The sequence below is a fragment of the Mytilus californianus genome, unplaced genomic scaffold, assembly GCF_021869535.1.
Source record: "Mytilus californianus isolate M0D057914Y unplaced genomic scaffold, xbMytCali1.0.p SCAF_8, whole genome shotgun sequence".
Lineage (NCBI taxonomy): Eukaryota > Metazoa > Mollusca > Bivalvia > Mytilida > Mytilidae > Mytilus > Mytilus californianus.
This window is the reverse complement of record NW_026262734.1, coordinates 41,177,430-41,190,169: the sequence shown is the minus strand read 5'-3', so window position 1 is coordinate 41,190,169 and position 12,740 is coordinate 41,177,430. Positions and strand designations below refer to the sequence as shown.

At 32.2% G+C, this 12,740-nt stretch overlaps 1 protein-coding gene across 3 annotated transcripts in view; it reads left to right on the top strand.

Moving 5' to 3' along the window:
- The window catches only part of LOC127712517 (piwi-like protein 1), a 37,427-nt gene extending 30,646 nt beyond the window's left edge, over positions 1 to 6,781 (top strand). For all 3 annotated transcript variants that reach the window (XM_052218997.1, XM_052218996.1, XM_052218995.1), the window contains exons 15-17: positions 512 to 640; positions 1,173 to 1,320; positions 4,548 to 6,781. In XM_052218997.1, coding sequence (XP_052074957.1) covers positions 512 to 640; positions 1,173 to 1,320; positions 4,548 to 4,664 — 394 coding nt within the window. In that variant the 3' untranslated portion in view covers positions 4,665 to 6,781. The remainder of the gene's footprint in view (positions 1 to 511; positions 641 to 1,172; positions 1,321 to 4,547) is intronic.
- Positions 6,782 to 12,740: the final 5,959 nt, after the last annotated feature.

Sequence of the window (12,740 nt, the reverse complement as noted above, 5' to 3'; positions counted from 1 at the left end):
TTCCTAGCGAGATACAACAACACAAATGTCCATTTAGTTCTCCAGCATTTTTCAAAATACCAACAACGTTGCAATTTCAATTGTGACCTCAATCAGGTGATGCCCGTGTTCTATTGCAATTAAAACATGGCTTTGTTTCCAAAGCGAAGAAGAATGTCATATCAGAATATTCATTTAATACAAGATAATGGGCTGCGATAATTTTTTTAATCACAACATATTATTAGTTTACCACATCTTTCATCAGGTGATAAACTGAAAGAGATGCGATGGATGAACATTTCTTGTCACATTTCTCAATAACCAATGTATTAAAATAACTCAAGTTATGTTGTACCTGTTTGAATAAAGAGAGATAACAAACTTAATTCTTTGCAAAAAAAAAATGTCATTCTTCTATTCACTCTCATATTCTATGTTACCTTTGTAGTCCCTAAAGTGTTCAGTTTCGAGAAGTATCAGTGTAGTTGTAGAAAATAATAATATTGAATCTATGAATATATAATTACAGTCCTAAGGTTGGTGTAGTTGTTGTGAAGAAGAGGATCAACACCAGATTCTTCGCCAGTTTGAACAGGGGACAATTGGGTAACCCACCCCCAGGAACCATCATTGATACAGAAGTAACTAAACCAGAGTGGTAAGTAATATTAGTATATTGTGGAGCAGACTGTAATTTTTCTCTGTATATGGTAAACTATAGTTGTAGCATGTAAACTGATATTTTCAAATATTATGACAACATTAGTTGAGAGATGAACAGGGTTTCACCTGACCTTGACCTCACTTCAGAGATCTGTTATAAGGTTATTTCTCGAATTCTATTAGCAATTGGTTAACTATATTTGGTGTATGGAATAATTTTAAGGTTTTCATGTCCAACATGAAGATAATATTAAGTGTATGTGATACCTGTAGTAGAACCTTGGAAGACTTGCAACATAAAATTCAATTATCACTATTAAAGCAAGTGATGCATTTCAGCATGTGCACTTTTAGTGATCATATATTCTCTTGTTAACTACCACATTTCTGTCTCCTAAATATTTCAAGATCTATTATTGGGTTGCTTAAAGATAAAAATAGTATCAATACAAACTGTTATATGACATTAGGATTATGTGTATTGTATGTGTGCTATACTGCATACTGATGTTGGTATCTTTTTGTAGGTATGACTTCTTCCTTGTTAGTCAGTCTGTCAGACAGGGAACTGTTACTCCAACTCATTATAATGTTGTGTGGGATACCACAGGACTGAAACCAGATCATATGCAGAGATTAACCTACAAGATGTGCCATCTGTACTACAATTGGCCGGTAATTTATATATTTATATATATTAAATATTTTGTCTTTATATAACAAAGGCTGCAGCTAGAACATGAGATTGTTAAAATCTTCCTCTTTTTAGCTCACATTGCCATGGGCTATGTGCACTTTTGTCATCACTTAGCCTCCAGTGTCCAACTGTTATTCACATTTGATCTTGAGAACCACTGAAAATAATACAATTTTAGCACAGTTACACCTAGTGGAGTAGCTTTGTTGTCGTTTCTTCTATAGAATATCCACCATGGTCATTGTAGCCAAATTGCATGAAGAGAAATTCGGCTTATAGTGTGAAGAATTACTTTCAGATGTCAACATTCATGTTGCTTGACAAATTTTGTTTTACCATGAACCTGATCTTTACAAAACTTGATAATGCCCCATTGGATGAAGACCATTTTTTATACGACCACAAAATTTTTTGCATTTGTATAATGATTCCACGTCAGCGTTGTCGTCGAAGACATTTGGTTTCCAGACAATAACTTAGATCTCGATGAAATTGTACCACAAGGTTCCTAAACACAAAGGGAAGGTTGGGATTGATTTTGGGGTTATTGTCCTAACTGTTTAGGAATTGTGGGCCAAAAACAAACAGTTTTCTTGTTTCAGAACAAATACTTGTATATAAGTGTATGGATTTCTATGAAATTGTACCACACGGTTCCATACCTCAAAAGGAAGGTTGGGATTGATTTTGGGGGTTATGGCCCAAATTGTTAGGAATTGTGTACCAAAAAAGGACCATAAAACTAGGATTCTCTGGTTTCACTACTAAACTTGAGTATAAGTGTATGGATCTCTATGAAATTATACCCAAAGGTTCCATTCCATAAAGGAAGGTTGGGATTGATTTTGGGGGTTATGGCCCTAACTGTTCAGGAAAAAGGGGCCAAAAACAATACTTTTCTTATACTTTGTATAAATTGCTTATTTCTTGACCAATTTCAATGGGGTTTAGTTCAAAGTCTTGCATTCTTGGGGTTCTGTAATAAGCTGGATCTAACGGTGTATTAAGATTTTGGTTTTTGGGCCTCGTTTTTAAATTGATCCACATTGAGGTCCAAAGTGTTCAAAAATTAAACTTTATTTGATTTCAACAAAATATGCTGAATCTAACCATGTATTTAGATTTTGGATATTGGACCATAAAAGGTAAATGTCTTAATTTCAAATTTTAAAGTTCTTGGACCACATTCATTCTGTGTCGGAAACCTATGCTAAGTCAAATATTTAATCACAATCCAAATTCAGAGCTGTATCAAGCTAGAATGTAGTGTCCATACTTGCCCCAACTGTTCAGGGTTCAACCTTTGCAGTAGTTTCAAGTTGCGCCCCAGCGGATCATTTTATTGTCGAGCCTTCGACTTTTGTCGAAAAAGCGAGACATAGCGATCCTACATTCCGTCGTCGGCGGCGGCGTCCACAAATATTCACTCTGTGGTTAAAGTTTTTGAAATTTTAATAACTTTCTTAAACTATCCTGGATTTCTACCAAACTTGGACAGAAGCTTGTTTATGATCATAAGATTATATTCAAAAGTAAATTTTGTAAAAAAAAAATTCCATTTTTTCCGTATTTTACTTATAAGTGGACTTAGTTTTTCTGCCAGGAAACATTACATTCACTCTGTGGTTAAAGTTTTTAAAATTTTAACAACTTTCTTAAACTATCCTGGATTTCTACCAAACTTGGACAGAAGCTTGTTTATGATCATAAGACTATATTCAAAAGTAAATTTTGTAAAAAAAAAAATCCATTTTTTCCGTATTTTACTTATAAGTGGACTTAGTTTTTCTGCCAGGAAACATTACATTCACTCTGTGGTTAAAGTTTTTGAAATTTTAATAACTTTCTTAAACTATCCTGGATTTCTACAAAACTTGGAAAGAAGCTTGTTTATGATCATAAGATAGTATCCAGAAGTAAATTTTGTAAAAAAAAAATTCCATATTTTCCGTATTTTACTTATAAATGGACTTAGTTTTTCTGCCAGTTAACATTACATTCACTCTGTGGTTAAAGTTTTTAAAATTTTAACAACTTTCTTAAACTATCCTGGATTTGTACCACACTTGGACAGAAGCTTGTTTATGATCAAAAGCTAGTATCTAGAAGGAAATTTTGATAAAATTTTGTTCCATTTTTTCTGTATTTTACTTATAAATGGACTTAGTTTTTCTTCCAGTCAACATTACATACATTCTGCAGTTTAAGTTTTTAAAACATTTATTAGATTCATAAATTATCCTGGATTTTTACCAAACTTGGACAGAAGCTACTTACAATCAAAAGATAGTATAGAGAGGAATATTTTTATTAATTTTTTTCCTCATTTTTGTTGAGCCTGCGATTAACACCAAAAGTAGGCGAGACACTGGGTTCCGCGGAACCCTTACGATTTTTTTTTATTGAGGTTGCCAGGTCAAAGGTCTAGGTAACAGAAGCTAGTAATTAAATAGATTGAAATTTGGGGAATTAATTTGGTCTCTAGATATCTGTTAACCACAAGTCCCAAAATTACTTGGGTAATGTCCCATGTGTGAAGTAGCCCTGTTTATTTTAAGAGAACAAGATCAAAAGTTGGAAGTCAGCAACTATTGGATGACTTAAATTTCGCAAAATATTTGTTTTCCGATGGTATTTTTTCAACCATGTTTCCTTATTTTAGTGAACTTTGTTACATAATGGTCATTTGCAATGCAAATAGTATGCAATTATCAGGTGAAAACACGGAAAGTCTGAAAAGGTGACTAGAAATATTGCATCAGTATTTTTCTGGAGTATTTGTGACCTGAAAAAAATCTTCAATATTGAAAATAGAGTATTTCAAGAGTGAATTGTATTACTGAAATTAGTTTTTACTTTCTCGTCATCTTGCATATGGGGCCTCGGTGGCTGAGTGGTTTAAGTAGTCAAACTACTGTATCACTATAGTCTGTCAACAATGACGTCGTTAGTTCGAATCCCACACTTGGCAGGGGATTGTCAGTTTTCCTAAGGAAGGTCGGTGGTTCTCTACCGGCTTCCTCAACCAATGAAAACTAACTGCCATGAAATAGCACAATAGTGCTGAAACACCAAACAAACAATCAATCAATTATCATGCATATGGATGACCAAAGTCAGTTTCATTTTATGATGTCATAAAAAAATTAGTTTTAACTGATATTAATTCTGTTCCTCATTTCTTAAATACTTTTTTAATTTTTAGGGCACAATCAGAGTTCCAGCTCCATGCCAGTATGCACATAAGCTAGCCTTCCTTGTTGGACAGAGTATTCATAGAGACCCGTCACCAGCCTTGGCAGACCGTCTTTACTTCTTGTAAACTGACATGACGGTCAAAAGAGAGAAAGGACTGGTTTTATGTAAATTAAAGCCATCATACAAAATGAAGTGCCTTCCTAGCTCTACAAGAGTATGGATTGTTTACTTGTAATGTACATGTGTGCAATGACTAGAAATGGTGCTGATTGAAAGACTGTGTATATTTGTGAACTACAGTTTTGTGTAAACTGAAGGATTATTAATTTACAGTTTAATGCTATGCAACTGATTTTTTTGTCGCAAAAACTTGATGATCTGATTCCTGTGTTTAAACTTATGGGTCTTTAGCTACAATGTTGTCTATAGACTGTTCAAAATATATCAAAAGACTGAATCCCATGAGGGACTTCAATCAAAAATGCAGAAAAAGATGTTTATGAGATTTTTTTTTTGTTTATCATTTTTTTATATACATAGTTTATTGTTTTAGAGTAGGTTTTGTTATTTTTATACTGTTGCTATTACATTGTTTTATTTTGCTGATTTGAAAGACATTGATTAAGCTTTGTGGTCTTTATGCAGATGTATTAATCATGTGTTTCAACATCAGTGTGCAAGTGATCATAAGTTGTTTATATTGTTGATTATAGGAGTTCCATTATATGTAGAATAGAAGTTAACAGAAAATTTACAGCAAAGATTGATAAAATTTTGAAGTAGGTTCAAATTGAAATAATTTCTTATCTTGTAGAAAATCTATATTTTTTTTATGAAAAAGATTGATTATATGAAGGAATATTTAGATGAGGATAAGGGAAGTTTTTGAGAAATGAACAGGATTGACAACCAAAAATATCTGTCCAAATTGTTTTAATGGGGTGGTACAAAGGTATTCATGCATAACTATTTCAGGGAAAATGCAAAGATAAGGCAGTCAACTTTCTATTAGTTGATGGTTCCATTGACCAGAGAGAAAAAAACAAAAGTATTACAGATTTGAGTTGTGTGTCGGTTTTCATCAAAAGAAATCCTGTATTAGCCATTTTCTCATACAGAATTATTTAAAGAAATATTGGCCCTGTTTCACACCAGTTTCTTATGCCTGCTTTAAAATTTGGTTTGTATTGTTCTCTGCTATTGTCGAAAAGGATCAGGCTTTTTTCGATGTGACGTTATTTTTTTATCAAAACACACCTTGAAATATCCTTGATGGGTTTGCTTTTCAACATTGTATTGCAACTACATGTATAAATGTAAAGGATGTGTTGTTGAAATTTGTGCAGACTATGGACATGATAGAACATGAAATAAGGGTAAATATAAAATGTTTGGGAGTAAATTTATGTTTGGAATGTACATTATGAAGTTGAAGCCAGTGATTTTAGAATAAGACTTATTCCTTCCACACTTCTTTTCTGGAAGTTAAACAGACAAAAACATTCTTCATTAAAACATTTTCCTGTGAAATCTGAGAAGATGAATTTTATGTACTAAAATTTTAAGATTTTTCTTAATTAAGTATAAACATAAATTAATCAGTTCACATTTCAACATATTTGCTAGTTCTTAGAATTATTGTGCAATAATAGTCTTAAACCCAGTGATGAACGTTTTCAGCGGATTTCCAATTTTTGAGTTCGTTTTTTCCTTCATTTTTTCCCTTTCTTTTTACAGTATTTTGACTTTTGGAAACACAATTTCTGCTTTTTTTTTGGTTGGAGACCAATTTCATCCCTGTAACCCATCCATCTACTTGTATAGAACAAGTTAGAATAATCATATTCATTTGTGCTGTAAAAATCATTCGTAATTGAATCTCATAAAAAAAAAAAAACATGCCCAAAAACCCATTTTTTACATTTGATCATTGATCAGTATTAATAGTTGTCAGAAAACCATTCCACATCACTGGTTGAAATTGTATTTGTATGAATGAATGTTCAGTAAAAACTTCATAAAACCATATTCCATTTTCAATTAGACATATTAATCTTGCAGACAAATATCATTTCATAATCAATTTGATTGGACAAGAGTTGGCATGTATGTACACAAATCATTTTTGGAAGCAAATGTGATCATTTATTTAACTGACAAATGGTGTTTTTTTTTCATTAATCATGCTGGGGAAGGGGGAAAATTAAAAAGAAAAAAATAAAGTTACATTGTTTTTTATTATTCTTTGAATTCATTGCTTTTCATTCCTGTTGTAGTTATTTGATTACTGGCCTATTTCTAAGTTATATTCCTTCAAAAAAAAAAAAAAGAATTGTTACCATTTGCAGTATTTAAATAAAGTAATTGTGGTATCCAATGAGACGACTATCCACAAGAGTTCAAATGAAGTGGATGTAAGCAATTATTGTTCAAACAACTATACAGGTTACTGTATAGGCCTTCAATAATGAGTAAAACACAAACCATATAGTAAGCTTTATAAAGCCTCAAGATGGCAATCACTGAACAGGTACAGTAGGAATGTTGTGGGTTTCAACATCTTCCGAGTGCTCAACCCTTCCCCCAATCTCTTACAGTGGTGTAATAAACGAAAGAGTGAAGATCAGTTGAATGAGGATTAGACTTGATAGATTGCGGTAAACAAAAAAATATATGTAGCAAAAATGACTACCCTTCAAGCTCTTGCAGCCATTGAAAGCTTGTTTAAAGATTTCAGCCTATTGACAGACCCTGTTTTCCAGATTAAATTATCAGTGGGCATCAAGTTTATATGGACCCAAATTTTCTGATTTTGACTTGTCTAAAGACCCAGTCTTGTAATCATAAAACAATTTGAATGGAAAGTGAATTGGTAAAGTTATTTTTTAGCAAGCATAATATGTTACTTGTGTTTCAAGTTTTAATTTTCTGTTTATAATTTATCCATATAGCTGTATGGTCGTAGGGTGAATTCATTTATGTTTTGATGCATCTGGCAAATAGAAGAACTGATGTAACGTACGTAGTATGTCAATTGTCCTTGACCTCATATTCATGGTTCAGTGACTTTTTAAAAAGTGAAATACTAATGAGTAATAGGATTACAATATTTGATATATGGGTTCCTTGCAATGTCTTCATGTCAGTCGGGTAGGGTTCACCTGACCTTGGCCACATTTCATGGATCAGTGATCAAGAAAGTTTGGTGGTACATGTCCGACTGGCAGGGTTCATCTGACCTGGACCTTTATGTCATGGTTCATTGCTAAATGTATAGTTTTTGTGGTTTTTCCTTGACCTCATTTTCATGGTTCATTCGTGAGTTTTTATACGACCGCAAAATATTTTTGTGGTCGTATATTGGAATGGTGTCGTCGTCGTCCGAAGACACATTGGTTTTCGCACTCTAACTTTAGTTTAAGTGAATGGATCTCTTTGAAATTTTACCATAAGGTTCAATACCACAAAAGAAAGGTGGGGATTGATTTTGGGGGTTATGGTACCAACAGTTAAGGAAAAAGGGGCCTAAAATAAGAATTTTCTAGTTTCCAGACAATGACTGTGGAACAGTGTATGGATCTCTCTGAAATTATACTACAAGTTTCCATACCACAAAGGGATGGTTAGGATTTGCTTTGGGGAGTTATGGCTCAAACTGTTTAGGAATTAGGGGAAAAACAAGGTTGTCCTGGTTAATGGACAAATACTTTAGTACAAAACATAATTTAAAGCAGTGTAAGGGAGATAAATCAAATACATCATTGAAATTATCTCACTTACACTGCTTTTAAATTATGTATAAAGTAATGGTTAATGAACAATTCAATTAAGATAATTTAAAACAGTGTAAGGGAGGTAATCCAAATACAACGTTTTGGTTACTTCCCTTACACTGCTTTTAAATTATGTTTAAAGAAATGCATATTTATAAAGGAAGACCAGTAAAAATATCTGCAAATGTTGCATCTTTTTTTTTACAAAAAAATCCATATGAAAGATTTGACACTATATTTTAAATTCTATTATAAAATAGATTAAGTTAGCACTATGGTAAATTTAAATGGGTAATTATGGTTGCAAACTCCATTGGAAATTTGAATTGATATTATGACCATATCTTGAGGGAAAGAATTTTTTGGGGGGTAAAAAGAAATTGTGGGGGGTCAATTTTTTCTCATTTCAGATTTCAGAAATTAAAAAGAATTATTCTTCAAATATTTTTTTTTTTTCAAATTTCAAGAAGTAATCTTTAATTTTACAGTATGGCGCATTAGATTTGTAAAATCTTTGACCACATTTATTTATTTGTTGTGCCTGGTCTAGTTTTCAAATTGGTCTACATTAAGGTCCAAAGGGTCCAAAATTAAACTTAGTTTGATTTTAACAAAAATTGAATATATGGGGTTCTTTGATATGCTGAATCTAAACATGTATTTAGATTTTTGATTTTTTGGCCCAGTTTTCAAGTTGGTCCAAATTGGGGTCCAAAATTAAACTTTGTTTGATTTCAACAAAAATTGAATATATGGGGTTCTTTGATATGCTGAATCTAACCATGTATTAGATTTTTATTTGTGGACCCCGCTATCAAATTGGTTCATATTGAGGTCAAAAGGGTCCAAAATTAAACTTTGTTTGATTTCATCAAAAATTGAATTATTGGGGTTCTCTGATATGCCAAATCTAACCGTGTATTTGGATTTTTAATTTTGGGTCCTGTTTTTTAAATTGGTCTACATTAAGGTCCAAAGGGTCCAAAATTAAACTTAGTTTGATTTTAACAAAAATTGAATTCTTAGGGTTCTTTGATTTGCTAAATCTAAACATGTGTTTAGATTTTTTATTATGGGCCAAGTTTTCAAGTTGGTCAAAGTTGGGGTCCAAAATTAAACTTTGTTTGATTTCAACAAAAATTGAATATATGGTGTTCTTTGATATGCTGAATCTAACCATGTATTTTGATTTTGGACATTGGACCATAATAGGTAAATTAAAAAAAATCAAGTTCTTAGACCACATTCTTTCTGTGTCAGAAACCTATGCTGTGTCAAATATTTAATCACAATCCAAATTCAGAGCTGTATCAAGCTTGAATGTTGTGTCCATACTTGCCCCAACTGTTCAGGGTTCGACCTCTGCGGTCGTATCAAGCTGCACCCAGTGAAGCATTTTATTTGTGGTTTGGTTTGTTTCTCGTGTACTATAATCAATAGGACCACTATAATTGGTGAATGGAATGATTGTATGGTTTACATGTCTGGCATGGTTCATCTGATCTTTACTTCAATTTCATGGATCATTGATGTGTATGTGATATTTGTAGTAAAACCTTAATATTACAGACTCTCTCAACTTTAATTCAATCATGATAAATGTGAGACATTTCAGCACGAACACTCTTGTATTGGCAAAATATAAATTAATTATACTTCTAAAAAGTGTATCAGCACGAAAAAGAAGTTAAAAAAAATTACACTCTGTTTAAAAAAGGGGACCAATCATATAATATTACTTATCGTTGGAAACGATATATTCTTTCTCACTTCATTGATTGGTTGTGTCGGCTTTATGGAGGTAAATATTTCATGCATGTTCAGGGCGAGAACAAAATAACAATACAGTAGGTAGTTTCATCTGATCTTGTCCTCATTTTCATGGTTCATTGGTAAATGTTATGTTTTCATGTTTATGTCCGTTTCCCAAAAGTTAACTGTATTTTGTGTATAGAATGATTGCAAGGCGTTATTACGTGTCTTTCTAACGGTGGCAGAGATCATCTCGTCTTGGCCTCATTTTCATGTTTCTAAAAAAAGTTCTATTGAATGGCAACTAGCGGAAAGGCAATTAAATGTAAATCTGTTGATAGTAATAGCTGGTTAAGTTAACTGAGAAAAACCTTTTTGAAATATGAATTGAATGATCCTGAACAATATTTAGTCAACCTAATTTCTAAATATCAATGGAAGAGTGAAATAACTAAGAAGATTCATAAATTTTGGACTCAGAAGATATTAAATCAAGCTAAACTTTATACCAGTTTAAAGTACTTGTCAGTGATATACATACCAGGACGTTGTCATCCTATTACTAATACAAACACTATGAATACAAGAGAAATTATCATAATTCCTACAAAACTTAAATTAGCTACTGGAAGTTACATTCTACAAGCATTTAGAGCCAAGTTTGAAAATAATTCAGAACTGTATGTAAATTGTGTAACGAAACAGAAGAAACTTTATCACATTTTTTATTAACGTGTAAAAGTCTAGGAAGATATTAGAAAACCGATTTTGGAAGATTTAATTGATTCCCGCAGTAAAGAGTTGGCTATTTTTAATATGAAAGATGAACAATTTGACATTTTACAACTGATTATAAATCCATTTGCTTATTTAGCAATATTTAGAAATGAAAAGGCTTGTACAGTGTTACCAGAAACTGAAATTAAGCCTGATTTTATCGACAAGAATATGATGTAAATATTGTACACTGAAATTGGCGGAAGAAACTTTTATTCATGTTTGAACCAGAATACTCAGAAGAGGTGTGCCTACAGGTTCATTGGTAAATGTTATGTTTTCATGTTTATGACCGTTTCTCAAAAGGTCAACTGTATTTTGTGTTTAGAATGATTGCAAGGTGTTATTACATGTCTGTCTTACGGAAGCAGAGTTTTCATTTTCATGGATCATTGGTCAATGTCAAGTTTCATGGTTAAGTCGTTTTCTCAGATTGCATGGAAATATTATATTGACAGGAACTACAAAAATTATTTTCAACCCGGGGAGCGCTGTAGAAAAGATATGGAAACTGTCTTATTGCGTGAACCCCTAAACTGGTCCGCCATTCGCACCGTTAGTGTAGCGATTAGTGAACACAACAGGGGTCCAGTTTACATGAACCCCCTGATTTTGTAGTCTTTCGGAATACCAGAAATGCCTACTGACTTCGGAATACATCTGTTCTTTTCTATGTCCGCCTGCGTAATAGGTAATTAATCACCATGGTTGTGCTCCTACTAAAGGAGGAATATAGAGAACATACGTACAATGAATATGTATTAGCGTTTTACAGTTGCTATAGAGATAAGCGTTAATCATAATTTCTTACAATCAAAAGATAGTATCAAGAGGAATATTTTTATTGATTTACTTCCTCATTTTTGTTGAGCCTGCGATTAACAGAAAAAGTAGGCGAGACACTGGGTTCCGCGGAACCCTTACGAATTTTTTATAAATTTCAGATTTACCGTTTCTGAGTTTTGGTGTTTTATTCATTAAAAAAGGGGGATTTTCAAGTTTTCCGACAATAACTCAAGAATGCTTTCACCAACTTGCAAGAAATTTTGGTGGATTGTTTATATCTATTTACAAGAGCTCCCTTTCGATTTTTATAAATTTTAGATTTTACATTTATGAGTTACAGGGTTTTATTCATAAAAAAGGGGGATTTTCCAGTTTTCGGACAATAACTAAAAGAGAGAGAGAAATGATTTCTTAAACAATAAAATTGTGCCCAACATTGAACAGCATTTTAACTAAGAATCCATGTCAGTTTTTCTACAACTTATATAAAAAATGAGGTAAAATTATGCATCTTTATATAACAATTATATGAGCTTATATACCAAACAGGCATTTGGGTTCACGATTGCATTTTTTTAAAAGAAAGCAACTTGTTGTTTCTTTGCTTCGGGTGCATGTACCTATATTGTAATTACCTCAGACCTAAATTACACGTTTCTTATCCCAATTTCATAATCAGAAATAAAAATACTCTACAATCAATCGTCATACCCGATACAATTAAACTTAATGTATTTCAAGCTTGTGCATTAAGGTCAATACTCAAACATACATTCTCAGTTTATATAATATTACTTCATCATAATATTAAATACCTCCATTGAAAACCAAAATATAGATACTAAAAATTAAAAAAGTCAATAAATCAACAAATCAAATGACCAATTTATATCTATCATTATACTAATTGACATCTTTCTATTTCAAAGGTTTCACAGATTTACAAGACGTTGAAAATTTTATCATATGATTTTGACCCCTTTGATTCTTCTAGTTTGCAATCTTTTTGTTTAAATACCATTTCTAATAATCCTAGTATATATATTCCTGAATTACCACCTCACATATTCTTACACATTGATTATTTTCATGAATTAAAACAATCATACATT